At 43.0% G+C, this 21894-nt stretch overlaps 1 protein-coding gene across 2 annotated transcripts in view; it reads right to left on the bottom strand.

The window, feature by feature from the left end:
- DIXDC1 (DIX domain containing 1) overlaps positions 1–21894 on the bottom strand; it is a 231373-nt gene that overhangs the window by 146942 nt on the left and 62537 nt on the right. For both annotated transcript variants that reach the window (XM_040325415.1, XM_040325416.1), the window contains exons 2-3: positions 16424–16553; positions 7545–7670 (exon numbers count right to left, since the gene is read on the bottom strand). In XM_040325415.1, coding sequence (XP_040181349.1) covers positions 7545–7670; positions 16424–16553 — 256 coding nt within the window. The remainder of the gene's footprint in view (positions 1–7544; positions 7671–16423; positions 16554–21894) is intronic.

Here is a 21894-nt window from a genome sequence, read left to right as displayed (position 1 = left end):
TCTAACCATATTTTACTATGATTGTCAGCTCCGAATAGTGGCCATAATGAGGTATTTTCCCGATTGAGGTATGTCATGAAAAGATGCTGGAGAGTTTACTGGCTGCAGAAAAAAATGTCTGAAGCCAAAGAACAGCAGCTGTAAAAATTTCCAGTGTGCATGAGGCCTAATGGTATTACAGCAGACTGGAGCTGCTCAGGGATATGCAATAAGCGGACCTCCAGCTGTTGCAAAACTACAAGTTCCATCATGCCTCTGACTGGGTGTCATGCTTGTGGCTGTCAGAGTCTTGTTATGCCTCATGGGAATCGTAGTTCTGCAACAGCTGGAGGTCCGCTAATTGCATATCCCCGATATAGGTGGTTGAGCATTGCTTTTTCCAACTGTAATAATTAATTATAAATAATTATAACAAATAATAATATAATTATAATAACAATTATTCAATAATGTAATCAACTCAAAATCACTGAAATTTGCTCAGTTGCAGAATTGTTGCTGTCATTACTTTTATTTTTTTATGACGAATTTCCCCACAAATCGCTATCGCACAATTCTGCAAGTGATTATAATTTATTATCGCTGTTTTCTAGCTGCTCTAAAACCATTTTTGACATAAAGGGACACTTTTGGTTGCTATGGACAATCTACAGTTTGCAGGCAGAAAGAACAGTTTTTATTATATAAAAGTACATGTAGGGCACTGGGCAGACCACTAGGGACAAGGGGGGTGTGTATTTTTTACATACAGTACTGTAATCTATAAGATTACAGTATACTGTATGTAATGTGTTTGTTTACGTTTTTGAATTTGGCGCCGTTCTCCGCTCCCGTGCGTCGTAACGTCGCAGGGAACGGAGATCAGCGGCACAGGAGGACGCTGTGTGAATCGAGTGAGGTCCCACTCGCTCACACAGCGCGGTGGCATCGCTGGATCCAGGGACAAGGTAAGAAAACACTGCCTGTGGATCCAGCGAGGCGAGCCCGAGTCTGAGGCCCCATACACACGGGAGAATTTATCCGCGAATACGGTCCAGCGGACCGTTTCCGCGGATAAATCCTCTCGAGGATTTCAGCAGATTTCTATGCGATGGCGTGTACACACCATCGCATTGAAATCCGTGCCGAAATCCTCTGGCGATGACGTGTCGCGCCGTCGCCGCGATTATGACGCGGCGACGTGCGTGACGCTGTCATATAAGGAATTCCACGCATGCGTCAAATCATTACAACGCATGCGGGGGATCCCTTAGGACGGATGGATCCGGTGAGTCTGTACAGACCAGCGGATCCATCCGTTGGGATGGATTCCAGCAGATGGATTTGTTCTGCATGTCAGCGAATATTCGATCTGCTGGAATCCATCCCAGGGGATAAATATCCGCGGATAAAGATCCGCTGGCGTGTACACACCATAGGATCTATCCGCTGAAACCCATTTGCTGGGATTTATCTGCGGATGGATTCTATGGTGTGTACGGGGCCTCACTCGGGGTTACCGATCGCAGCACAAAAATCTCACCCCGAGTCAGACTCGGGAATACCGCCAGGGGGGTTTAGCTGCAAAGGCAGTCTAACTGGGGATTACACATGCCACAGCCATGGCAATAATTGTCCCTTTTGCCATTAGCTGGCAGTGATCCACTGTAGATTTCTTTTCAGAGAGGCAGCAAATGCTGTCGCATGTGTAAACTTTGCCTAAGGCTCTAAAGCCAGCCATACATGGATCGAAACTCGGCCAGTCCCTACTGAACCGGCTGAATTTCAATCCATGTATGGGCACCCTGGTGGTACACAAGTCTTTTTACGGATCGATTTGTGTACAATCAGCCTGTCAGGTTTTTCCCAAAAGATTATTGCCGCTGGCTATAAGCAACATTAATCATTGTGTTCTGCTGGCAGGGAAGACACCACACCGGCAGAGCACAATAGTGCTCCAGGATGGTGGAAAGAAAAAAAAATTGCATAATATATGGCCTGCTTAAAGTGGATGTAAACCCACTCTCATCCTTTCTAAACTACTGCCATAGTGCTGATCTATAAGGATATACTTTCCCCTCTGTCTGTAAACAGAACTGAAAAACTGCAGATTCTGTGGGTGGATCTGTTGTCTGGAGCTCGGTGGGTGGAGTCGTGATGCCAGTAGACTCCCCACCCTCCTCTACACTCCCCTTGTCAACATGCAATCCTGTGTATTCCTTACACTAAATTCTGCTATGATCACTAACATCCAGTCAAAATCCAGAAAAGTAACCACATGACTTCAGAAAAGGGGTGGAGGTGGGAATTAAAAAATGCCAGTCTCCAGGCTAGTGCATGAGATATGTAAATAACCTGTCACTCACAGCAAGGGGGCGGAACAGACTCAGGTTTTTCTCTGTAAGTCCGTTTTATTTCACTGAACAATAAAAGAGGATTGCTCAGAGCTGGATTAACTCTGTGTGGCAAGACTGGGCACAGATGATAGGAAATCTTATATTGTACATTGTGGCATCAAAAAAATAAATACATTTTTTTTGGGTTCACATCCACTTTAAGGCTGCATACAGTAGTAGTTGCATTTGTATTTTTAACTTTACTTGTATCTTTACTTTGCTAGTTAGTAAGTGGAGCTCTACCAGTTACACATGTGCACACCTAGACTTGATGCTGCCCTCATATAACCTCCGATGATAGATCTCACCAATAGGAAAAACTCCAGCAGTGTGTCAGGCAGCAGATGTGTCTTATGTAGATTTATCTTGTAATCAGCACAAGTCATTTTAATTTGATGTTTATTACTTTTCTGAAGCAGACTTCCATCTATTCAGATGAGAACAATCGCAAAACTACCAATGTGTGGAATTTCATTTGATTCATGTCAACTTCAACAAAAAGGAGTTTCTGAACAACAAGGGTAAGAATATAGGGCCAGATTCAGAGACAATTACGTTGCTCCCGAGCGGCGTAACGTATCTGATTTACGTTACACCGCCGCAGGTTTACAGCATAAGTGCCTGATTCACAAAGCTCTTACCTGTAAACTTGCGGCGGTGCAATGTAAATGCGGGCGGGCACCATTTAAATTAGGCGCGTTCTGCGCATGCTCCGTGTTTAAATTTCCCGAAGTGCTTTGCGCGAAATTACGGCGCCCCAACGGTTTTTTTTAAATGCGACGTGCGTTACGGCGTTTCGTATTCCCGGACGTCTTACGCAAAAAAAATAATTCGAAATTCGACGCGGGAACGCCGGCCATACTTTAACACAGCTGATCTAAAGATAAGCCATGTTAAAGCAGGTGTAACTTTGCGACGGGTAAAAACGACTAGCGACGACGTACGGGATTGCGACGAACGCACAGATCTTCGTGGATCGCCGTAACTAGTCATTTGCACATTCTACGCCGACCGCAATGGAATCGCCACCTAGCGGCCGGCATAGAATTGCATCCTAAGATCCGACAGTGTAAGTCAATTACACCTGTCGAATCTTATGGCTATCTATACGTAACTGATTCTATGAATCAGTCGCATAGTTAGGACGGGCGGATCTCAGAGATACGACGGCGTATCAGGAGATACGCCGTTGTATCTCTTCTGTGAATCTGGCCCATAGAAAACAAAAATTTGGCTAAGACACGTATGAGAAAATTTGCTACTTTTGGTGTATAGGCATTGTACTAAACACAAAAAGGTAAATACAAAAAGGCATCCAGCAAAGCTTTATTCTGATCATGTACAGAGGGACTGCCTGCTGCCACATCGGCCACATTTAGGTGTGCCGCTTCCCCTCGACAGAAGTCGATCTGTCAAACTGGAATGTTGGAAAATGTTTCTCGATCAGCGGCTGCAGCCAACTAGTTTATTCTGACAGTGGAATGTTAATGTCATTATATGTAGTCTCAATAGGATGAATTCCTCCATCCACTTTGCTTGTGTGGATGAAGAAATTCATTCATTTACTCTGGTCAGCTTTAAGCAATTTATAACTTACATGGCTTCTTCAGCTTCCAGCAGCTACAATACCTTAAAAAAGTATTCATACCCCTTGACATTTTCCACATTTTGTCATGTTACAACTAAAAATATTAATGTATTTTATTGGGATTTTATGTTAGACCAACACAAAGTAGCACATAATTGTGAAGTGGAAGGAAAATGATAAATGTTTTTTTCAACTAAATTTCTGAAAAGTGTGGCGTGCATTTGTATTCGGCCCCCCTGAGTCAATAATTTGTAGAACCCCCTTTCTCTGCAATTATAACCGCAATTTTTTTGGGGGATGTCTCTACCAGCTTTGCACATCTAGACAGTGACATTTTTGCCCATTCTTCTTTGCAAAATAGCTCAATCTCTGTTAGATTGAAAGGAGAGCGCCTGTGAACAGCAATTCCTAAGTCTTGCCACAGATGCTCAATTGGATTTCGGTCTGAACTTTAAATGGGCCATTCTAGCACATGAATATGCTGTGATCTAAACCATCCCATTGTAGCTCTGGCTGTATGTTTAGGGTTGTTGTCCTGCTGGAAAGTGAACCTCTGTCTCTTTTGCAGAGTCTAGCAGGTTTTCTCCTAAGATTTGGGTCCATCCATCTTCCCATCAACTCGGACCAGCTTCACTGTCCCTGCTGAAGAAAAGCATTCCAACAACATGATGTTGCCACCACCATGCTTCACAGTGGGGATGGTGTGTTTAGGGTAATATGCAGTGTTAATTTTCCTCCACAGGTAGCGTCTTGCTTTTAGGCTAAAAAGTTGAATTTTGTTCTCATTTGACCAGAGCAACTTCTTCCATTATTTGCTGTCTCCCAAACATGGCTTCTCGCAAATTGCAAATGGAACTTTTTATTGCTTTCTTTCAACAATGGCTTTCTTCTTGCCAGTCTTCCATAAAGGCCAGATTTGTGGAGTGCACGGCTAACAGTTGTCCTGTGGACAGATTCTTCCACCTGAGGTGTGGATCTCTGCAGCTCCTGCAGAGTTTACCATGGGCCTCTTGGCTGCTTTTCTGATTAATGCTCTCCTTGCCCGGCCTGTCAGTTTAGGTGGACGGCCATGTCTTGGTAGGTTTGCAGTTGTGCCATACTCTTTCTATTTTGGGATGATGGATTGAACAGTGCTCCATGAGATGTTCAAAGCTTAGGGTATTTTTTTTATAAGCTAACCCTGCTTTAAATTTCTCCACAACTTTATCCCTGACCTGTCTGGTGTGTTCTCTGGCCTTCATGATGCTGATTTTTCACTAAGGTTCTCTAACAAACCTCTGAGGGCTTCACAAAACAGCTGTGTTTATACTGAGATTAAATTACACATAGGTGGACACTATTTACTAATTAGGTGACTTTTGAAGGCAATTGGTTGCACTAGATTTTAGTTAGGGGTATCAGAGTAAAGGGGGCTGAAAATAAATGCACGCTACACTTTTCAGATATTTATTTGGAAAAAAAAAATGAAAACCATTTATCATTTTCCTTCCACTTCACAATTATGTGCCAATTTGTGTTGTTCTATCACATAAAATCCCAATAAAACACATTTATGTTTTTGGTTGTAACATGACAAAATGTGGAAAATTTCAAGGGGTATGAATATTTTTTCAAGGCACTGTAAATAGGGGGATGGCAATAGGAAGGAAGAGTGTCTATGTGATACAGGGAAGAGGGACATTAAAGATAACCTGTTTCTGTGTTGCACAAGGTCAATGCAAAAGTTCACGTTAAACTCAAATCTAAAAATATTTTAAGCGTATATGATGAAATGGTAGTGAAATCTGCATTTCTAATCGATCATTGGATTTAGAACATTGGCTGTTTATCACTGCCAAATGACAAAGATAAAGAACCTAAAACCAAAGTTTTGGCTCCTACAGCTTTTCCTGTGTCAACCACTCTCAATATAGCTAGCAGCAGTTAGTCATGTTCAACTGGACTGGTTGAACTGGAAATATACTAATTATTAGCAGGGGTTTCCCTGAGACCGGAAAGTTATTTCAAGGGTTTCTCCATGTTAAAAAAGCTGAGAAAGGCTGTTCTAGTAAGTATAGCAACACATTCCACATTTATAGATAGACTGACCCTAAATATGGTTACTTTGCTTGTATTTGAATGTTGAGTCCAAAACAAAAACCCAAACACAAGTGAAGTAATCTGGTATATGCAACTCAGTGTAGTGAGGGAAGCAAAAACCTGGGAGGACCAAAACGGATGGCTCAACATAGGAGAGAAGCCTCTGCAGGTCAGGACTCTGACTCTGAGGCCCCGTACACATGACCGAGTTTCTCGGCAGAATTCAGCCAGAAACTCGGTCGGAGCTGTATTCTGCCGAGAAACCCGGCCGTGTGTACACTTTCGGCCGAGGAAACCGACGAGAATCTCCTCGGGCCAAATAGAGAACATGTTCTCTATTTCCTCGTTCCTCAATGGGAAAAGTTGGCCCGCCGAGATCCTCGGCGGCTTGACAAGAAACTCGACGAGCAAAACGATGTGTTTTGCTCGTCGAGTTTCTCGGCCGTGTGTACGGGGCCTGAGGCTGGGTTCACTCTATGTGCGATGCAGGGCACAGCAGGGGGTTTGGTGCGTCACCGTTCACTGTTTCAGGTCTGAATTAGGTCCGAATTCGGACCCGAAAGGTGCCAAAGATGCACAGGACCCTTCAGGGAGCCAAAGACGCAAACCTGCATTCAATTTGCATAAGTGTGAAACCAGCCTCACTCCTCCATGTTAATGAAAAGGGACATTAGATCAAAGATAAGTCGGGACACATTTTGGACACAGAGTACAAATTATTTGAAAAAGGCACAAAAGTGGCTACCTATGTTAAACTGGAACAACTATCCCTAAATGGAGTGGGGACCTTTGACAACATCTGTCAACCACATACAAGGCTGTTTTAAAATCTCTACCACAGCAATGAACTCAAATGAATAACACATGGCCCAAACTTTATTACAAGAAGGTTATTGGATTATATAATTAGAAAAGGGTCGAGTCACAAATTTCACACCTTGCCTCAGCGTGATTGGATTACGATGACAAGTTACAAGTATGACTATAAATCCTGAGGCATGTTCCTGACACTCAACAGATCTAAAGAAGCAGCTTGGATGGGTAGCAAAAATCTACTGTATAACTTTATAGAACAAGTCCAGTTGAATATGAATATGATTAGCTATACCATGACCTGGATAAATAAAAAAAATTGACAGACAGTTCAAATACCAGTTTGGCCACAGCAGGGATGGCGGCTCCCCAGGACACCCAATTTTCATGTTGCCATGTAGATGTTTTCATCCATAGAGTAATACAACTTATGCCGCGTAAACACGATCGGAATTTCCGATAGAAAAAGTCAGATGGGAGCTTTCCATTGGATATTCCGACCGTGTGTATGCCCCATCGGAATTTTTCCATCAGAATTTCCGATGGACTTTAGATAGAGAGCAGGTTCTCTATTTTTCTGTCGGAAATTCAGACAGAGTTTTACCCGGTCAAAAGTCCGACCGTGTGTACGCGGCGTTAGTGTCCAACTATAAGAAATGCTGAACTGAACTTCACACTGCTACGCCTACCTTTTGCTGTTGTTTGATGCATCCTGATCTTTTTAGAAGCCATAAATTGAAGTACTTGTTCCACATTGTCCTTCATTTCCTGTGTGTTATTTGGCTGCTGATGAATTCCACTGAGCTTCTCACCGGCTGTAAGAGAGAAAAGCAATGTTTCTAATGCATGCATTGACCTACAGTATATTAATTATCAAGCATTTATTTAAAACCTTTTTGCCGATAGCACAGTATGTATACTAATGCGTGTTTACTCCATTCCCACTACCCTCAGATATAGCATTGTGCACTCACTAGCCACAGTGTTACCATTTTGACAGCTGGTGCATTCATGCCATGTGATTTTTGCCCACCTTGGACAGCTAGTTTAAATTAGAACAGCTTCACTTGTGGTGAAGAAGCCACCAATCTACTGTCTTCTGCACATACTGTACTGACTTATTCCCTGTATGGTGCCCAGGTGCGTTCTTGGGTGCACAAGTGGGTTGCTATGGCAGACTATCTTTTATCATTATAACAGGGTTTTCTCTTACATTACTTTCTCAAACATGCCAACCCCTTCTAAAGACCAGTCAATGCAGAGAATGTGGATGCCTGCTTTCTCGTTGCTATTACGAAGAAGATTCTCTTTTATTCACCAACAGGTTCCTATGTTCTTGGTTTCTAGCACTTTCAGATACATATTTGACAGAAGATCTTCCAGAGACAGCTGAACTGGAGTGTGTACGTGGGAGCCTGCATAAACCATGTTGCTCCCTGCAGAGAAGATTCCAATAGTCCAATGGAGAATGCTGAAGGCTTGAGCTGCAATCTACATGTCAGCGGCCAAGTGTTTCAGGGTGATGGGGATTATGATCTCTGCAGTACCAATGGTCAAATGAGCTCACTGGATATCTTGGCCTTTTCAGAAAGGATTCCTAGGCCAAAGGCAATCTGAAGACTGAATCCTAGTTTCTCCAAATATGAGACAAAGTCTTCAATGGTGGATAAACAGGATTCTCATTCTCTTGTCCCTGCACTCTGGATTGTCCTCAATGTCAATGAGATTGGGTGAACGTCCGCAGTCTGGGGGAAACAGCTCAGGGGGTATGGGCTTTTCCCTCAATGAGGGTGGTATCAAACATTACAGAGCTGAGGGCAGCCTTTCAAGCTTTAGTGGCCTTACAACAGTAGATATGGGGAAAGTGTGTTTTATTAAAGATGGACAAAGTGACAGCAGTGAAGAAAAGATGATCCGCACTCCGGTCGTAGCTCTTAAACAATTGAAGTATTTATTGACAAGACACAGTAGACAAACGCAATAGGAAAGGTTTCAGCCTATAAGGCCTTATGCCGCATACACACGATCGGTCAAACCGATGAGAACGGTCTGATGGACCATTTTCATCGAACCAAACCAATCGTGTGTATGCCCCATCCGTTATGGAAAAAAAAAGCAATCTTGTTTTAAATCTAACCGATGGATACCTAGCCGATAAAAAAAAACGATCGTTTGTAGGCACGTCCATCGCTTTAAAATCCATGCATGCTCAGAATCAAGTTGACGCATGCTTGGAAGCATTAAACTTCATTTTTTTCAGCACGTCGTTGTGTTTTACGTCACCGCGTTCTGACACGATAGGGTTTTTAACTGATGGTGTGTAGGCACGACTGACCATCAGTCAGCTTCATCGGTTAACTGATGAAAACGGTCCATCAGACCGTTCTCATCGGATGGACCGATCGTGTGTATAGGGCTTTAGTCATAACCACAAAGTGACAGCAGTGGCTTATTTGAAAATACAAGAAGGCACTTATAGCAGCAAGCTGATGAAGGATGTCACTCAGATTTTAGAGTGAGACTGGGTCAATATAGCTCGCTTATCTGTCGTTTGCATCCCGGTTCAGACCTACAGTATTTTTAAGACGATTACCTCTCCTGGGTCCAGTAGACAACAACGAAAGGATCGTTTTTGAGATTGTTGCATTAGGGGTTAAAAAAAACCTTCACCACCTTTTTTGCTGGCAGAGTTGTGTTAGTACCCACGACAGGGTTCACCCTAAAGATGTTCACAAACTAGTATCTTAAAACGGTAAAATGTACTCCTTATGTTCTTGTCTTCAGATATTCGGCAAGTAAATCATTTAGATGTGGGCAAATCTTTACAGGTGTACATACAAGTTATGGCTAGCTTCAGAACTTCTGACAACCTGTTTGTGATTTCCAGGTGAAGGAAATGTCAAGTTGAACAATTGCATCCTGGTCAAAACAATCCCCTTGACCTACAAATCCAAAGCTGGCCATAGACGGTTCGAATCTCGGCCAGCTTAGCAGAAACCAGCCAAGATTCAGGCCATGTATGGTCAGGCCGAATGTACCTAATTGATTGATCAATCAACGTGGGTACAACAGCCTGTTGGATTTTACATGTGATTATTGCTATTATTGCTAGGTATAGCCACTTAGCAATAATCACTGTGTTCTCCTGACACGGACGGCTTCCCCTGCCCCCACCTCCATGTATGGTATGGCAGCATCATAAGCAGCGGTTTGGCGTGCCCCCTTTAAAAATGATATACAAGGCTGCCTCTTGTTCCTTGATACACACTTGCATGACTTATTATTGTGTTGAGCCGGAATCTCTTAGGCCCCGTACACACGACCGAGTTTCTCGGCAGAATTCAGCCAGAAATTCGGTCGGAAGCTGAATTCCGCCGAGAAACCCGGCCGTGTGTACACTTTCGGCCGAGGAAGCCGACGAGGATCTCGGCGAGGAAATAGAGAACATGTTCTCTATTTCCTCGTTGTTCTATGGGAGAACTCGGCCCGCCGAGCTCCTCGGCGGCTCCAGGACTGAACACGCCGAGGAACTCGATGTGTTTGGCACGTCGAGTTCCTCGGCCGTGTGTACGGGGCCTTACAACTATAAACTTGGGCTGAAAGATCTTATCATTGCTGTTTTCCACCAGTATGTTGACATGGAGCTATCTACACCCACCAGTATGCTGGAGCTTGTCAAGAAAGCAAAATTATGGCAAGTATGTATTCAATTTTCTTCTTTTATTTATCCACTATTGCATTTTAAATAGCAAAATCATAAAAAATATCAATCTGACTAAAAATAAGTAATAGGCAATAAATCTCAAGAAAGTTATAAAGCAACCATTAGTGCCTGTACACACAGGGGCAACCCGACTCACAGCGCGACTTTGCAAGGCGACTTCTGCGCGACTTGGAGCAACTTACAAAGTTGCCTCCAGGACAGGCGACTTTGGCTGTGGCCAATCACAGAATAATCAGTTCTGTGGGAGGGAGGGGTTTGCCTGAGTAAACTATTTTCTTTTCCTGTAAAGTTGCTTCAGTTAAGACAGTGATCCGAATTTGAAATCAATGGGTACAAGTTGCCTAGAAGTCGTACAGGAACCTTTTCTGAAGTTGGAGAGACTTCAATAGTGTGCATTAAGACGAATCTCATTCACTTCAATTGAATTTCTCATGTCGCGCGACTTGGGGCGACACAAGCCGGATCCCAAGTCACGGTAGTGTGAACCGGCACTAAAACAAATATTGTTAAAATCTAGCTCCATTTTGCTAATGCGGGGAGGTTAAATCATCAGCTCTGTAGCTAGTATTTTTCATTAATTTCTTTTTTTTGTTTTTGTTGGTATCAGGTTTTTATTGCTGTTGGTGTGTCCTCATTAGGGGAGATCACCCTTCTATATGTACTGGTGACCAATGTCACGAGATGAAAGTGAGGGGGAAATCCATAATTTTACAGTTATCCCCAGAACAAAATCTAGAGAAGATCTTCCAATGATGACAGCTGTTCTGGGGACAACTAAGCTAAGTTTGGGAAATGTCCTCTTTCTGTTTAGTCTCTGGGACACAAAGTGAAGGAAAATTTCCCTAATGGGATACAAACAGCAAAAATAAATACATAAATGAATAAAATAATGGGTTTTAACTTTTCCCTACTATATCCGAAACAATTTTTTTTTTAGCCATCATTTTCGTAAATGTTAAGCTGACTGCTCAAAATATCAGTTGTACTAGCTGGCAAATATTCTGATTTTGTCTGTTGCTGTTTAGACAGGGTTTGATTCATGAAATCACCAATCAGTTTCCATGGTTAAAGTGCCAGTCCACCTATCACTGTGGATTATAGCAGAACTTTAACATTAAAGTCTGCTTAACTGTTGGGATCATCATGAGCCTTTTCCCTTTTGAATTTTTTTGCCATCGGCAACAAATCCTTCCATATAAAATCTATTAGGTACATTTCACATTAATATAAGCCAGTCAATTAATTGCATTGATGTAAGACTTTCATATGGATGTTGCTGGCTTGCTGCTTGGTTACATGTGTCAGATTACAAATAAGTGATCAAAGAAATTGCAATTATGAATCAGCTCCATAAGAGTTCTGAGTGTGCATTACAGCCAGCGCAATCCTATTATTCTCTTGACATTCTTAAACTTCCTAGCTTCACAGTAATTGCCAGAGGAAATGAGGGGCAAAGGGAATAGATAACCATAATATGCAGCATATATATATATATAGTTGCAATAGATGGAATACAGAAAATACTGAAGCCAGATGTTAAAAAGACATGTAGACAGAAATTACTACTTAGGCCCCTTTCACACTGGGGCGGGAGGCGCGGTGGCGGTATAGCGGCGCTAAAAATATCGGCGCTATACCGTCGGATTTGCCGCGGCCGATAAAGGCTTAATACCGCCCGCAATGCGCCTCTGCAGAGGCGCATTGCGGGCGGTATTACCCCGCTTTTTTCCATTGTTTTAAATGGGAAGGAGCGGTATACATACCGCTCCAAAGATTTTTTTCTCTCCTGCCAGCGCATCGCCTCAGTGTGAAAGCCCTTCGGCTTTCACATTGAAGTTGCTGGGCAGGAGTTTTTCAGGCGGTATAGCAGCGCTATTTTTAGCGATGTACCGCCTAAAAAGCTCCTCAGTGTGAAAGGGGTCTTAATCTCAATATAAATTACTACTGGCCACATGTATAATCTGAATGGCCAGAGAGGCACTATCCTCATCCTGCAAAAATCCAAAAGTTCCCCCATTTGAAAATAGCAAGAGCATGTAATGCCTAGTACACACGTACAGTTTTCCCTTTTTACCGCCGGAAACCCGAGGGGAAAACCAAGAACCTTGCTCGGTGACTTTGTCCCCCTACACACGGCAGGGTTTCCCGATAGGAAAACTGCCATGAGAGCTTTGGTTGGGAATGCTCCACCGAGTAAACAGGAAGTGATGTCGTGACGTCGCTTCCGTGTTTACAGTCAGGAGATTGGAACTAAGCCGTTTATGGCTTTGTTGCAGTCTGTGGCTAGGCACCGGAAGAGGCGCATCCTGGTGCGGGTCTCCCGGTGGGACAGGAGGCCGGTCAGCGCCGCGTAGGCGGCAGGAGGGGGGGATGTCCCCTCCCGCTCCTCCAGGATAACAAATCAAGCGGCTTTTAGCCGTATCGGTTGTTATCACCGGAAAGCCGATCGCCCAATCTAAACAACGGTACAGGGATGATGCCTGCAGCTGCAGGCATCATCCCGGTATAACCCCCAAAAGCCGAAAGCCATAAGCCATAGGAAAACTGCCAGCTTAAAAAATGCCGGGAATTCCGGTGGGAAAAAAGGGAGGTGGTTCTCTTTTTTTTCTAGGAGTTTTCATGTCGGGAAAACTACGATGCAGCATACACACGGCCGGGAAAGCTCTGATGGTAGTTTTCCCGACGGGAAACCCGTACGTGTGTACGAGGCATCAGATTAACTGCATGTTATTCCCTCATCATTGTACCCCTACTCCCCTTGACCACAATTTTACAACTATTAGTGGGAGAGCTTTACTAAAAAACTGGAGCGTGCAAAGTTTGATGAAGCTCTGCATAGTAACCAATCAGCTTCCAGGTTTTATTGTCAAAGCATAATTGAACAAACTGAAGTTAGAAGCTGATTGGTTACCATGCACAGCTGCACCAGTTTCTGAGGGCTCCAGTTTTAGTAAATCCCCCCAATCATTATTCCAAGGCTTCTCCACTGTCGGTATAATCTTTCTTCTATGGTGGTTAGTTTTTCTATGAGACTGTCTATGTGACTGCATCCAATACATCCATTCCTTAGCAGGGTGTGAACAGTCCGATGCCAGCTTCTCTGATATGTGATAAGGGACAATATTTAAGCATCATGCACACCTTTCAACCATAAGTAGAGGTGGAGTGGAAATAGTAATCTATGCCATGCATGTATTCTATTAGATCAGAAATCAAAGCAGCTATGAAAAAAAGCAATAACAGTAATGCAGTTATACTTTCATTACAACATCACAGAATATAATTTTTATTGTGTACCAGTCTCTTGCAGAAATCCCCAGCACAGCAGTTCTCCAATTGGGGGCCAATCGGTTGTGCTGCATGCATACTGTATATTCTGACAGGAGGAGAGAATAGAGAGAGGATTCATCAGTATTCTGCTGCTCTATCACTTTCCACTCAACAGCTGAGGTCAGGAGGGTAACCAAGTGATACTTCCTAACCCACTAGGATTGTGTAAATCTCAGGACTGGATAAAATACTAACCCTTTTCTACAATTTATGTAATACTTTATTTTGTAATGTGCCTTTCTGATTTAAACAGGGAAAGTGTGATTTTCTTTCTGTGTCATGATAGAAGTAGATGTATACGGCAGGGGTCAAACTCAGTAGTACCTTAGGCTGGTCCTACGTTTGTAATTATGCAAGACTGCACAATGTATAAAAGAGCAGATTAAAATACTATTCAATGTAGAATAATGGAGCAAGTGGCACATTTATCTGTACTCATTATGGAGGTTTTAGAATTTAAATATACTTTCATGACCACTTAGATTGGCACAGTGATTTAATGTGACGTGTATTATAATGTAAAATTGGGTTATTTGTACTCTGAATACATTAAAGAACACCATTTAGAATGAAATTAAACCAAGCTGTATTTATCTCCTCCAATACTTCAGCTGCCCTCATTATTCAATGGAGTCTGAATTTTACAAGAATACAGCAGATAAAGCGTTAATAATTGCAACCATTGTGGAAAGGATTGACACATGCCCCAAAAATATATAAAAAAACTTTTTTTTCCACCGTTTAGGCCGATACGTATTCTTCTACATATTTTTGGTAAAAAGAAAAAAAAAATCACAATAAGCGTTTATTGATCGGTTTGCGCAAAAATTATAGCGTCTACAAAATAGGGGGTAGTTTTACGGCATTTTTATTAATAATATTTTTTGTTACCAATAATGGCAGCGACCTGCGATTTTTATCGGGACTGCGATATTATGGCGGACACATCGGACACCTTTGACACATTTTTGGGACCATTCACATTCAGACAGCGATCATTTTTACAGCGATCAGTGCTATAAAAATGCACTGATAACTGTGAAAATGTCACTGGCAGTGAAGAGGTTACCCACTAGGGAGCGATTCTTACTGTTAGGGGGCGTGGCTACACGTGACACGTCACTGATGACCGTTCCTGATCACAGGGAACAGCCATCAGTAACAGTGTCACTAGGCAATATAGGGGAATGCCTTGTTTACAAAGGCATCCCCCTGTTCTGCCTTTGCCGACTGCAATCGCGGGCCGCACGGGAACATCAAGTTTCCGTGACCCGCGAACACGCTCACAAGGCACGCTGGGCTGCAAATTTAAAGGGACGTACCTGTACACCAATCTGCCTGCCCGTGCCATTCTGTCGACGTACATCTGCGTGCGGCGGTCGGCAAGCGGTTAAACAAGCTAAAGTTATAAGCTGATTGGCTACCATGAACCGCTGCACCAGATTTTGCACTGTTTCAAGTTTCAAGCATCGTTTGCCATACCAAAAAATAAAATATCACATTAGGGTGGGTGGACTGATCCAAGATTGAAACCGCTCATTATTATTGCAAATGAAGATTTGCAGCTTGTTGAAAACATCTCCTTGCACATACTGTAGGTCCTTATCCTTCACTCCTCTGTAGAGAAGACTGAAGGATCAGATTTATCATGCAGGCACAGGGTGAGGATTGTGGTGGATGCCATTTATAGAGTGACTTGTCCAAGGGCGAGCAAATATATTGTTGTCATGGAAACATTGAGCCATTATTGGTCAGTCTTTGTAACTAAAAATCTCTATGCCTAGTAGTGACTGACCGAATCCCTTAAGATAACAAACACTGGCTCAACAAGTACTCAATTGTTCAGCTTTGGCATTTAAAATGCACTTTTTCTTTTTGTAGGCAGGCGACCCAGGAAGCTGCAAAGCTAAAACGGGAAAAGGAGGGGTCACCTGGCTAGCTCCCCACTAACTGCTTCACTCTAATGTTAATCAATGGGCATAGGACTGAGAAGAACAGCCAGAGTACAAAGAACTTGGTTGTAGTCACCATTGTAGTATCTTATGCCATGCACAGCTATTTCACATCCAAGAATAATGACTGTGAACCAAGCTCATACCTAAAGCCTCGTACACACGACCGAGGAACTCGACGGGCGAAACACATCGTTTTCCTCGTCGAGTTCCTTGTTAGGCTGTCGAGGAACTCGACAAGGCAAGTTTCTCCATTCCCGTCGAGCAAAAATAAGACATGCTCTCTTTTTGGCTCAACGGGATCCTCGACAGTTTCCTCGTCAAAAAATGTACACACGACAGGTTTCCTCGGCAAAAAAAAAATACCAGCAAGTTTCTTGCTGGTTTTTGCCGAGAAACTCGGTCGTGTGTACGAGGCCTGAGAGACACACCGGTCACCAAGTGTTAGGCACCCGGTTTTCAGTTTTACAATAGCAATACATTTAATGGATAATTAGTAGAAAAAGAATAGTATTGTATAAAAAAAATTACAAGATACCTCTACACAAGTCTGTGTACTTACCCACAATTTCAATCAGATGACCCAACACCACCCCATCCCGAAGGTCGAGACGTAGGTCTTGAACTGGATCAACCCCAGCTTTTTTCTTTAACTGTGAATTCACCCAGGCGACGTAGGCCTGTAGTTGTTGCTGAAAGATAAAAAATGTATTGTTTCATTTAGATTCATTTCATACTAAAAAATATATTAATTACGGTATATGTACTTGGTAAAAAAGAGCTCTGTAGTGAAACAATCAAGATCCAGGAGGATGGGCTCACAGGAGGCAAGAAGTTGCTCAAAGCAGGACTTTCATATGCTGAATGTAATCCAACTGCACACTACACTCGACCCATCAGCCGTCTCCACTCCACCAATTAGATTCTGTCTTAAAAGTAGGAGATAATAAAATTCACCACCCTATGAAGTCCCCTTGTTGCATTACCAAGTGAACAAAAATGAACAGACTATGAATGGCCACCAAGTTGATTTCAGTGGGTAATCTGAATTTAGAAGAAGCAACCTCACTTTTAGAGCGCTAAGAGATATTCAGATAGGGTGTTCAACCCTCCCCGAATGCCATCCAAACCTGTAATAGCAGTTTTGGGTAGGATAACCATTCAATCAATTCACAAATAAAAGTGCGAAGCCTCGTACACACGACGAGGAACTTGACGGGCGAAACACATCGTTTTCCTCGTCGAGTTCCTTGTTAGGCTGTCGAGGAACTCGACAATCGAATTTTCTCCATTCCCGTCAAGGAAATAGAGAACTTGCTCTCTTTTTGGTTTGTCGAGTTTCTCGACAGTTTCCTCGACGGAAATGTACACACGACCGGTTTCCTCGGCAAAAAAATATCTCCCAGCAAGTTTCTTGCTGGTTTTTGCCGAGAAACTCGGTCGTGTGTATGAGGCCTAACAATAAGGGTCCATTTACTTTCCTGTGCTTTCGGCATGCTCTCCCACATCTTAAACATTTTAACAATGATAGTGGTTAACACACTTGCCTTCAGACCCAAGTCATCCGCTAGGCAACCAAAATAAATTCCTAGGGATCAGTGGATGTTCCATGGGCCCAGCTACAAACTTCATGCTAAACCAGGGGGATATTGCAATTAGTCAAAGTCTTGACCCTGGGCCTGTCACTATACAAGGGAGGATGTCCAAGTAGGCAGTCGGTGTCTCATGGAGCCATGCCAGTACAGACAGTACAAATGGGGCACATTCTGTATCTATTGCAATCCTTATCAGTGTCAATCAAAAGGGATTAGAGCAGGATCAGCAACCAATTTGCTTTTGTCTCGCCTTACAGCTCTAGGGCCCCAGGGTTAATTAACATCAAGTACAATGCCTGTAGTGGTTTACAGGTTCTCCTGTGTTCGTGTGTCATCCCACAGTCCAAAGAATAAACAAAAGCTGGCCCTACAATTTGTGCAGGTCTGTTGCAGGCACATTCGATTGTAAGCTCTTTCATGGGACTAGGACAGCAATTAATTGTTTAATGTAGAGCAGGGATGTCAAACTCAATTTCATCGGGTGCCGCATCAGCATTATGATTGCCCTCAGATATGTAAGATTAGATGTCCAGCGCATCCCCTCCCCATATATTAGATGTCAGAAGTTGAGTCCCCCGCCCTCCCTTACATCACAGTGCACCCCCCGTTCCTTATGCTGCTGCTGGGAAGAAGATGGATGCATTGCTTGAAAGCAGAAAGTAAGGGTCTGGAGGAGGGCCAGAGGAGGGCTGGAGCTCTTCTGCAGCTGCAGGAGAGGTGCGAGGGCCACATGAAATGGCCTGGAGGGCCGGATTCGGCCCGCGGGCCTTGTGTTTGACACCTGTGAGGTAGAGGGTTTAAAAAACATCAGTAGTGAAAAATGGCTAAAAAGAATAATGCTTGTAATTGCTTATGTAAAGTGTAAATTTACAAAGGTTGGAGGATAACGTATAAGAACGCGATCTTCTAAACTAAATGACATGCACTGTATATTCAAATATGGAAGAAAAGGGTTATCCCGCACATGCAATATTCTACTATTCATGAAAAAATAAACCGATATGTGCAGGTCACTGGGGGATTTTGCAGCAATCTCACTTCTAAAACCCTCCGCCGATTGTTGTGACAGGATAAAGCCCTGCTTTTTGCTGGATCAGATCCGCTCTGTAATGAGCTCTGTATAATCTAATATGCTGAGTCAGTCGGATGTAATACACATTCAGACATATGGCAGGGAGGCCTGCAACAAAATAACAGGAAATTATACCAAATCCAAAACAAAGTCATTAGGTAATTCTTTAAAAAACAAATTATGTACCATGGTGCAATAAAATAAAAATTTTGGTAGAATATAAATTAAATTTAAAGGGAATACAAAGTGGTTTTGTATATATTTTCAGTTATTCACACTGTTCAGGCGGGGGTTTAATAACACCGGCAATTTAGGCTGGTGCGAATTGCAGCAGCAGGCATCTTTCTGATACCTACTGTGGCTGTAAGCGGGTAGGTGTACCTGCCGGCCCCGTTTACTATAATGACATGTCGCCATTGGGCATCCACAAACTGCATCCAGCAGGTAAGAGCTGTGCGAATAGCTGCGACCTGTCATAGTAAACAGGGCTGGCAGGCTGCACCTACCTGCAGCAGGAATCAGAAGATTCTTCGAAACCTGCCTAAATCGCCTGTGTGAATGTAGCCTAATGCCTCGTACACATGACCGGTTTTCCCGACGAGAAAACTGCAATTTTTTAGATTGGTCTGGAAAATCGGTCATGTGTATGCTCCATAGTAGTTTTCCCGATGAGAAAACTGCCTGCAAAAAAATCCAACCTGCTCTATTTTTTCACGTTGTGTTTCCCGACAGTCTTTTTCTCGTCGCGAAAACCGCTCATGTGTATGCTTTTCCAAGGGGAAAAAAAAACGTGCATGCTCAGAATCAAGTATGAGATGGGAGCGCTTGTTCTGGTAAAACTAGCGCTCGTAATGGAGATAGCACATTCGTCACGCTGTAACAGACTGAAAAGCACGAAGATTGAAAAGCCGCAAATCGTCTCTCACCAAACTTTTACTAACATGAGGATCAGCAAAAGCAGCCCAAAGGGTGGCGCCATTTGAATGGAACGTCCCCTTTATAGTGCCGTCGTACGTGTTGTACGTCACCGCGCTTTGGTCGAACATTTTTTGACTGAACGTGTGTATGCAAGGCAGGCTTGAGAGGAATCACGTCGGGAAAAACGTCCTGTTTTGGCATGTGTACGAGGCATTAGTCTCCTTTTCCAGATGGACTTTAACTTTATTGTTACTGTACATGTACAGTAAAATTACATGCTTTTTTTCAAAGACCAATAGCGCAAATCTCCACACACATAAAGGAATGAGTCAGAGCAGTAAATCATCCCTTACTGGATGGCTCATCTGCGGCTTTAATCACACAAAGCCAGTCTTAAAGCAGGCTTCCTCTGGTGTGCTTTCTGTTTAGAGAATCCACAGTGCTCTGGGAATCCTTTGTCATGTAGTAAATGTTTACTTATTAAACAGTGATTGTACACATATAGTAAAGCAGATTGGCATTGGTTTAAAAACTTATGAAACTAAAAAGGTGCCAAACTCAAAAGCCATAACAATTTTAAAGTTAAATGATGGGGTCTAACTCCTTCTGCTGCATGTTATGCAATTAAATATCTATCATTCTAAATGAATGGAACCATTAGAGAAGATAGAAAGAAATAGAGATTTCCCACTGTCGCCAAAAAAAAAACCCAGAAGGAATCAGACAGGCTGCAGGCATATCTACCCAAAACTGATGGAGCCATATGAACTCTCATGTATAGGTTCAATAATAACTCTACAAACACAAAGGCCTGTTTCACACAGGCTTCAGCTCATATGCGAGCCTGTGAACAGCAAGCTTTGACAACATATGTGCAGAGCTTTAAGCAAGCTTTGTTAAAGCTCTTAAAGCACCATGCAGCTCCAGTTTGTAAATGTTGAACCAAGATCCCAAAGGGAGTGCTGACTGCCACTTAGGACAAGCTGCTAGCAGGCTCCAGAACTTCTTGAAAGCCTGCTAGCAGCTTGCTTAAAGTGGCAATCAGCACTCTCATTAGGATCTGTGTTCAGCATTCACAAACTGGAGCAGAATGGTACTTTAAAAGCTTCAACAAAGCTTGCTAAAAGCTCTGCAAATGCTTTGTCAAAGCTTGCTGTTCACACTGCTCTTATACAAGCTGAAGCCTACATTAAACAGGCAAAAGAGAACTGCATTATTTAAGGGAACTTGTACATTATTTATATCGTGCTGCAACACAAAGCCCCTAGGGGTAAATTTCCTTTTCTTCAAAGTATTATCAGGGGTGTGCAGCATCCTTTATCCATGGGTTGTAATACCTCTTTGCTGCGTTATTTAAGGGACCCAAATGGCTGTCTAGGACTATACACATAGAAGGACTAGGCAATTTAAAGTGGTTGTAAACCCTTTACAACCACTTTAACCTACAGGTAAGCCTAGATTAAGGCTTGCCTGTAGGTGCTTGAAATATCTACCAGACCTGCACGGTCTAGGAGATATTTGCAAATCGCCGTATGGCAAATTGTTCTTCACATTCGCCAGAGTTAGAAAGGGCACACTGTGCCGTTTCTAACTAGAGTCATGCCGTGAGTGGAGGCTCCCAAGCGCATTCGCGGGAGTGACGTCATGCAGCGTCACGCCACTCCGGCCACTTACAGAGCCGCAGTTCGCGGCCCTGGAAGGAAGAGGGGTGAAGAATGCCCGCTTGCTACTTGCAAGGAAGATGGGGGCATCGCGGGCTTCTCCTGCAGGTAAGTGTCACATAATGGACTACTATGCGATGCATAGTAGCCCATTATGCTTAACCTTTGCAGGGAAACAAAGAGGTTTGAGCTTTTGAACGGAAATTCCGACCCTGTGTATGCTGCATTGGACTTTTGCTGGCGGAATTTCCGCAAGCAAAAGATTGAGAGCTGGTTCCGATCATCTGTAGCAATTCCGATGTGCAAAATTCCGATGCTTGCTCGAAAACAATTCGACGCGTGCTCTGAAGCATTGAACTTCATTTTCTTGGCTCGGTGTAGTGTTGTACGTCACCGCGTTCTTGACGGTCGAAAGCTCCGAGAACTTTTGTGTGACCGTGTGTATGTAAGCAAAGCTTGAGTGGAAAATCCGATCGTGTGTACGGGGTAGCGCTGCACGATTCTGGGAAAAATGAGAATCGCGATTCTTTTGCATAAAATGAAGATCACGATTCTCAAAAATGTATTTATTTAAAGTTATTTTCAACACAAAACGGAGCTTATGTGCTTAAATACAGTATATGTAAATCTGACGGACTGTTTACATGTTAAATTTTAAAAGCCGCAGCAAACCAGCTGACCTTACATGCTTGCTAATGTGAAAGAACATCTGATTTTCACATTTAACTAAATGTGAAAATCAGAGTTGTTCTGTCACATTAGCAAGCATGTAAGGTTTGCTGCTGCT

The sequence above is a fragment of the Rana temporaria genome, chromosome 10, assembly GCF_905171775.1.
Source record: "Rana temporaria chromosome 10, aRanTem1.1, whole genome shotgun sequence".
NCBI lineage: Eukaryota > Metazoa > Chordata > Amphibia > Anura > Ranidae > Rana > Rana temporaria.
Note: the sequence above shows the minus strand (reverse complement) of the source record. Positions and strands in the feature narration are given on the sequence as shown.